Raw genomic sequence first — 8,132 nt, forward strand, 5'->3', positions numbered from 1 at the left:
GAGGCCACTTGATGCTTGGATTCAGGAGCGCCTTACTGCAGCGAGGGCTCATCAACAGATTTTGTTGGATGATTAGAGAGAAAAGTTTGCTTTTCATACATGAGAGTCCTTCTGGATACATATGGGAGGTAGAGTCAATAAGCAGTTCTTCTCTACTCATGGCCCCAGACATAGTAGAGAGAGTGTCTCTCAGCTTATTGACTCAGAGGGAGTTTTGCAGTTAGATCTAGATGCCGTCATGCACATAGCTATAGATTTTTATGCCACCTTCTTTCATCAGATCCTGGTAGTGTGGCTATAGATGATGCTAGACAAGTCATTTGGCAATGTATCCCTAGGTTGTGAGTCCAGATACGAGAGTCTCTTGTGACGCACCTTTTACCAACCTAGAATTCAAGACTTCTCTTCTTGCCCTTCATAAGGGTAAGTGCCCAGGTTCATATGGTCTTACGCCCTTCTTTCTCTTGACCTTTTGGGATATATTGGGGATCACATCACCTCAGCCATGCAGGGCGTTTGGGACTATTGAGTTGCCTGGCTCACTTACGGAGGGTCTCATACATTTAATCCCAAAAGGGGGTGTAGATATTTAGTGTCGCAATGGAGACCCATCACTCTAATGGGCACTTGTTACAAAAACCTGGCAAAAGCAATCTGCCTATAGTTGCATCCCTTACTCCCTGATCTTATTCATGATATGTAGAATGGTTTGTTCATGGCAGAAGCATTTTTGATAATATATTCTCCTTTTGGGAAGCCTCTGAGTAGGCCATGAAGTGTGGTTCAAAGCTTGCAATTCTACTCCTAGACTTTGAAAAAGCTTATGACAGGGTAGATTGGGACTTCTTGGAGGGCACCCTTCATCACTTTGGTTTTTCAGATGCATGGATCAAAGTGGTCTTAGCCTTGTACAGGTCAGCCCACAGCCAGGGGCTCATAGGAGGGGTTAGGGGAGACAGGTTTCAGATTTCTAGATCAGTTCGTCAAGGGTGCCCTCTTGCCCCTTTTCTTTTCCTCTTTATGGCTGAGGCTATGAGCATTTTTCTTAGGTCTTAAGCCGACATTCTTGGGCTCAAACTTCCGCTCAAATGGGAAGAGGACCCTATGGATTACAAGTTAGGGGATGACACTACTATCGTCTTGGAGGCCTCTCCTTAGGATCTCACTTCATTCAGGACAACTTTGAATTTGTTTTGTACTGCAGCAGGTGCTCATATCAATTGGAACAAGTCCAATGGCTTTTGGATCTGTGGCAATGACACTCTAGATTGGGGGGCTGATTTGCCTCAGTAGGTTCTTGGAAATCCTTCAAGAGGCTTCCAGAAGTTTGTCAACAACAAATGGTTAGTGACCTCAGAGGATGTGTAGGGAGGATACTTCAGATTGATGCAACCCTTCCCCTTGATTGGGTGGATACAGATGACATGCCCATTATTTGTTCCGTGTGGATTCGGGCCTTCTCAAGGACATGCATTCCTCTCCAAGTTATAGTTTTTTTTGGGAGCACGCTAGGATGTCTTGGTTTTTGATGTACAGGCAAGTGGCAGGCTGGTTATTTCTTCATAAGATATTCTTTTGGGCATGCCTTTTCAGCGTGTCAGCATCATAGGCTTTTTGGATCAGGGCAAGGACTCTGCATGGCATATTGATCTGAGCCCTCATCTTTCTCTTTCGAGTTCTTGGAGGTTGAGTCTCTTTGGAGGAGTCCCCATAAAGTTTCTTTAGTGGGACCTTGAGAGTGGGAATGGATTGTTGTAGGGAACCAAGAGAAGAGCCTTCCTTTTTTTAGTTACACGATTAGTTATGCCAGGAAGTTTCAAATTAGCTGTAGAGGTTGGAGACCTTCCAAGGCTTCTCATTGGGACAGTTATCAGGTTTTCGCTGATTTGCACATTAGGGAAAATATGGCCTCGAAACGGGCATCATGAGGGAGAGATTAAGAAAAATATTAACTCCTTAATCTCTAGGTGAAAAGGTCGTGGACCACTTGTGGTAAAGGGGGAATTTGATATGTCATCATGGCATTGAAGATGGTTCCAGTTCTCCATCGTTGATCTCGATCCTCATCTAGTGGCTTGCATGAACACCTTTTTTGGAGCATTGATTGTATTTTGATCCAATGGATGACCATAGACTATGGGCACTGTAGATCTTTTCATGATCCAAGGGCTCGCACGTATCGCCTTTTTTGGACCATTGGATCCATACTCCTATCCAAGGGCTGTGGATGGTTGGATCCAAGGTTTCATCCAAGGGCTCCCCTCAATCCATGAAAATGCCATTATTATGGGCGACCACACTCCCTGCCATGCTATAAGTACATGCTCCCGCGCACTGCCGCGTGCCCACAAGCACCAGTTTGCTGCCGCGATAATCTTCCCATGCCATTGGACCAAGCCATGATCCAACGTCCATGATACAATGATGTATCACTTTAATCTTATCCATTAGATCATCCATGATCCAATGGATGTGAGTGAATAGATGAAAGGGCATGCCAACCATTAGATCAAGCATGATCCAACCATCACTATAAAACCACAATTTTCCCTGAAGCCTTTTACTTTGGTAATCCTAGTAACTTGGGATGGGGACCATTTAGTCCCACCAATGAGAAAGAGGGAAGAAACCTCCATTCTTTTAATGCTTGAGCCTCCCCATTAGCCAAGAGCTTAATCCATATTTTTAAGCCCCTAATGAAAGAGGCCCTTTTTGAGTCCAAAATTCCCCTAATGGCGGGTCTTCTGGCGGAGGCTTTGGAGATCCCGAAGAAATAGAAAGATCACTCTATTTTTTGGCTTTCTATACATGGAGGGATTGTAGTGAACATGTGGAGGTCTAGATTTGGGGCAGACCCCACTTGTCCTAAGTGCTCGTCTGCTATTGAGTTGATTCATCATTGTCTATGTGACTTAAGGCTTGCAAGAGCCATTTGGATGGGAATTGCCAAGGTCCGCAATACTTTTGCTCCTTCTCGTTTCTTCATGACGTGGGGATCAGTGGCTTGGCTCTCCCTGTCAGGGCCTCACATCTTCTTTGAGTGGCAGGATCCTTCTTGGGCCATTTCGATTTAACGTCATCTAGTCGAAACTTGCTCTCTGGAGGATGTGCCTATCTCCCACTATAAACCAATACATGTTAATGGGGATACCGCTTGGGAGGTACTGGCTAGCATCACTGCTTGGTAGATTTAGAGGGCCAGATGCACAGAGGTCTTAGATGGATCTCAGGTCCATCCCTCGCACACCCTGGCTAGTATTTGGGCTAACACCGTTCACACACTGATGGCCAGTTGGGCGAGCATGTAGGGTTCTTCCCGAGCAACCTCAACCAAGAGGGTTATATTCCTTAGGGAATGGAGGGGTCCCCCCTTTTTTTTAGAGACTACAAGGTTGAGGTGGCACCTTCAACCTCAACCTTGGTTTCTTTCCAACTTATTTTGAGTTTTGTTTTCCCTATTTTAAGGGGGTTTCCTCATGTACAACATGATGTATTTCTGATGTGAGCTTGCTCACGCGGGTATTTTTCATACTTAATAGAAGCCTTTTTCAAGGGGGAAAAAAAGCAAGATTTAAATGACTCGATTTTAAAAAAAAACATGAATAGGATTCTTAAAAATAAGAAATACAAAATTAGGATTTTAAAATAGCAATTTTTGCATTAAAAATGACTCTCAAAATGCACCTTACAGAATGGGCAAAAAGGTGAGATGTCCCCTCTCCATTTGACAAGTCTGTCCTTCTTGGGCATCTTACAAACCAAAACTCTCCATAGCAAGAGTTGGTGCATGTAGGTCTAGAATTACTATTAGCAAGGTTCCATCATAGAGAGTAAAACTCGTGTAATGAAGCCACTCTCAATTTCACGGTACACGAGGATTTACACTTAAAACATGCATGATTCAATGCAAACTTTGAGTGATAAACATTGCTTGAATCTGAATCAGCACCCCATCCGTAATAGAGGCTGGTGAAATGGAAGCTTTCTAAAACATGTTCAAACTGTGATCATTAACTAGAGATATGATTACGGCAACAGTTCTTGGTGCATGACTTCTGTAAAAGCTAATAGATCCCATAATGACCCAAAATATTATGTGAGAGCTTAAGCGACATCAGAATGCTTCTCGAGGCATGGAAGTAGAGCCAAACCTTTCTAGGAGTCATGATAGAAGTTGTATTCAAGTGATCTGACTGAGTGATAAGTGGAAGTGTAGCATGATTATCTTGAGCCTGCAAAACGTTCACACGAATCAGACGATTCAAGGAAAGAGTTGCACAACAAGAGAGCGAAAGATTGAGTGTATTATCAATCACTGGCTGGTAGCTATTGCAACGATCCATCTGAGAGGCTATGCCTTTTGACATCACTGCATGTTTATTCTTGCATCATTAATTGTTTCTAAAATGTCAAGCATCGGTCATTCTTGAGCACAAGATGACTGAACTAACATTTATACATAGCATTAATCAATTCTTCTGCAACGATACAACACAGTTTCCATGGCTATTTTGGCCTGGCTCCTCAATGCTCATTGTTGTTTGAAGTCCAGCTTAAGATTTATACATAGCTCGAGTGTGATAAGCAATCTTTTGCGACTATACAACATGGCCTTGCCCTCATCTGATCTTTCCAGATTCGCCCTCTCTCAAGTCCCCTTCACTCTTCTTTATTCTGCTCTTTCCAGATCTTCTCATCGTCACAATATTTCCGAAAGCATAGAGGAAGATACATCGGCAGCAGGAAACCAAACAGATTGTAGCTCCACAGAATTATGTTGGCGACAGCCAATATGCGTCCAAATAGTACCCATGAGCTTGAGCTTGAACCCACTTTATCCGCCCGTTTCGCAAAGTCGGTCTCGATCCACTCCCATATCGACACCAAGCGGCCGCTGTTGTATAAGATGGGGACTAACGCTCTGCCAGGAAGAGAAATGCTATTGGACAGCTTAGAGCTCAACATCTCCGACACGATCTGGCAAGCGAGTAGAAATGTGTGCGGGGCTGCTGCTTTCACAGTCTTCTTCTCTCCCAGCACAAGCCCCAGCATGATGTACGCCAAGGGGAAGAAAATCCCTACATAAGCGGCCACCGTAACATACCTCTTCAGGATCTTAGACCCAGCGTAGACGCTAGGTGGTGCCTTTGCAGTGACAGGAGGGAAGACAAACTTAGCCATTGTGTAGATGTAGAGAGAAGCGAGCAAGACGGAGACGATGTCCTCGAGGGGGACGAGGCCAAAGGCAAAGAGGAAGAGGATTACAATGGGAAATTTCAGTCGGCCGACGGGGAAGGAGCTTAGCAAGCGACGAGCTGGGTTGCCAGGTACTGCAGCAGCAGGTTCTACATGGCTGCTACTGTTTGTGGAAGTCTGGGAAGGCTCCGACATAGCTGATGGAGAAGAGCAAGTAACGAGTCGTAGGATTGGCAAGCAGGAGTTACTCTGAGGGAGGCTAGATATTGAGGATGTTGCTGCAGGGGAAGATGAGCTATGTCGAGGACTCAATTCTATGAGACAGACAATGTCTAGGAGCTCAATGGGAGCACCATTCCATTCGTTGGTTGAAATTTTCGAAAAGCAACAGGAGATCGAGCACCATTTGTTCAGTGAAATTTTAGACTTTTTGGATCAGCTTTTGCCTTGGTGAACAGTTTTGTGAGCGTATAATAAAGCACGTTTCACAATTCGTGAGGTGAAATTTCTAGACTTTTTTGGGTGAGTTCTTTTTCCTTGGTGAACAATTTTGTGGGGGTCTTCATCTCCGGGAGGATAAGGATATTTTGGGTCTTCATCTCACGGAGGATAACGAGTGAAAATAGAGCATAATTAGAACTGGGCAGGCAGCAATGAACGGTGTCAGGCTGGGCGGGCAGAATCTCATTCCAAGCTGCCTACCAAGAAAGGAGGGAGAGAAACTAGACCCAAGGAGGCAGTATCTCGCAACATCAAATATAGGATTCCCGCATGTGGATTTGGGATTGCTTTTATAGTGTGCCATGTGGCTCAACAAGAGGGAAGAAAGGGGGTTTGGTTCCACTATGCTGCCTGCCTAACCAGCCTTGCTTACACTCATCAATATTGCACAATATGACTCGCTTATGAGTTTGTTCAGAATTTTTTGAACCTTGAGCTTTTCTCCTCTATGATATCAAATGATATTGTATATCCTTTTTTGGCTTGTCCAAATGGGGTAGGGCTTAGTAAACGTCTGGGCCTGAAATAGAAAAATGGGTCATTTCTTTTATTTGAAAAATTGTGAATTTCTAATTGGTCTGGCGCGCATCTTCTAACGAAAGTTTGCAAATATTCTAGGGATGAAGAACTTTGGCTGTTTGCGTCTATGGTGGTTGTTGCTGTCCCCGGCTATATGCCACCCGTGCTCTCCTTCCCCTTGGATAGCCCTTCATCTACATAGCTTCCTATCCTTTGTTCCCTGCTTTTTTTTAATGCATACTTTATGCACAATGTCGTTCATTTTCCATGATTTCAAGGTTGAATCATACCGATCTTTTGACTGGTTTAGTGACTCTAACGGCAATGTCATTCGTTCATGACGCAATATTGCCATTTGGTCTCTTTTGTTCGAATTCCATGGCACTTCACACTCTGCTAGAATGTTTTTTCGTTCGACTGATTTTTGCATGTCGGCCTTGTTTTTTGGTTTCCTAGGTCGCTTTCCCTTCTAAGAACACATCATTTAACCTGCATTCTCTCGATCATACATTTTCCTGTTGCAGGCAAGAAGCCATGGCCAAGGGCAAAATGCTTATTTTGTGCAACCAATGAGAAAAGCTTCTTCCTTGCTTTATTTTGGAGTTTGTGTTTACAGGGAGACCGATTTGTTGGATGAAGCTTAGAGATTCTTTCCTCCATGAAGATGGACTTGTGGCTCCTCCCTACCCTTGCCTTTGTTTATTCGATCTCTTTCTTGCTCCCATGACTGCTAGAGACCTTCCTGGTAAATCGATGGGTGGTGGGATGCGTGCAAAAAACCTATGGAGTATTATCTAAAGGAAATGAGAGCCTTGATGTAGAACTTGCACAAAGCAATCATGGAGATGCTGGGAGTGAGAGTCTTGGATGTAAAGGAGGCGAATGTGGCCAAGACTGGGCTGAGCATATCTTTGTATTTGGCATGCCCAGACCTCAATCTGATGTCGAGATTGCATGGCCACAAAGACATTATCCCATTATGATCTTGCTAGAGACCGCAGAGGTGGGAGGTTTGCAATTGTGGAATGATGGGCAATGAGTGGCATACAAGCCAATGCAAGGTTCACTGAGCATCATTTTGGGGGAATAGATGGAGGTAATGGAAAAACTAAGGAGACCTGCTGAAGTAAGATCCTTGCAAAAGGACAAGAAGAGATTCTTGATGGGAATCTGAACATCCCTAGCCTGAAAAACAATCTTATCCGAAAGGTCATTAAAGAGAGATCGAGAGAGAGCAAACTTTGGGACAACAAAATGATGAAATATATTGCCCAATGATACCAAGTTTCTTGAGAGTCTTGCATTGGCAACCAAGAAGCTCCAAGAGTCTTGCCCATTGAAATATATTGCCCATTGATGCCAAGTTTCTTAAGAGCCTTGCAATGGCGACCAAGAAGCTCCAAGAGTCTTGCCCACTAAAATATATTGCCCATTGAAATATATTGTCCACTGATACCAAGTTTCTTGAGAGTCTTGAAATGGCTACCAAGAAACTCCAATAGTGCTTCTGTTGGAAGTCCCTTCTGTCCCTAGAGACTCAATGATCGTAACTATGGATTGGGCTAGATTCCCATGGAAGTTGCTGGGATTAATGTTTGTGAGACCTTAAACAACCAATTCGAAAGCTCTAATAAAGATTTATGTTTTATGATGACATGCATAGTAGAGGCCAATTGAATGATTCAGAACACAAACTCCCCACTACACTATGGGCATACCGTACTACATATAAAGTGGCAACCAATTGCACACCCGTTAGCCTCATGTTTGGGGTAGAAGTAGTGATGCCCATGGAGTTTATAGTGCCAAGCCTAAGGGTGGTAATTTGAGATAGAACATCTGAAGAGGTCATCCCTGAGAGTCTAATTGAGCTCGAGAAGCTTAATGAAACAAGGCTTAGGGTGGCATACGGCATA

At 43.9% G+C, this 8,132-nt stretch overlaps 1 protein-coding gene across 1 annotated transcript; it reads right to left on the reverse strand.

The window, feature by feature from the left end:
- Positions 1–4,283: 4,283 nt before the first annotated feature.
- LOC147903587 (uncharacterized) lies at positions 4,284–5,630 on the reverse strand. Its single transcript, XM_087401496.1, has 2 exons — positions 5,451–5,630; positions 4,284–5,420 (listed from the first exon to the last, which is right to left on the reverse strand). The coding sequence occupies exon 2, from the start codon at positions 5,389–5,391 to the stop codon at positions 4,660–4,662; it is 732 nt and encodes a 243-aa protein (XP_087257622.1). The 5' UTR covers positions 5,392–5,420; positions 5,451–5,630; the 3' UTR covers positions 4,284–4,659.
- Between the last annotated feature and the right edge of the window lie 2,502 nt (positions 5,631–8,132).

This window comes from Dipteris shenzhenensis, chromosome 3 (genome assembly GCF_047967505.1).
Source record: "Dipteris shenzhenensis isolate YYH24624 ecotype China chromosome 3, Dip_SZ_1.0, whole genome shotgun sequence".
Classification (NCBI taxonomy): Eukaryota; Viridiplantae; Streptophyta; class Polypodiopsida; order Gleicheniales; family Dipteridaceae; genus Dipteris; species Dipteris shenzhenensis.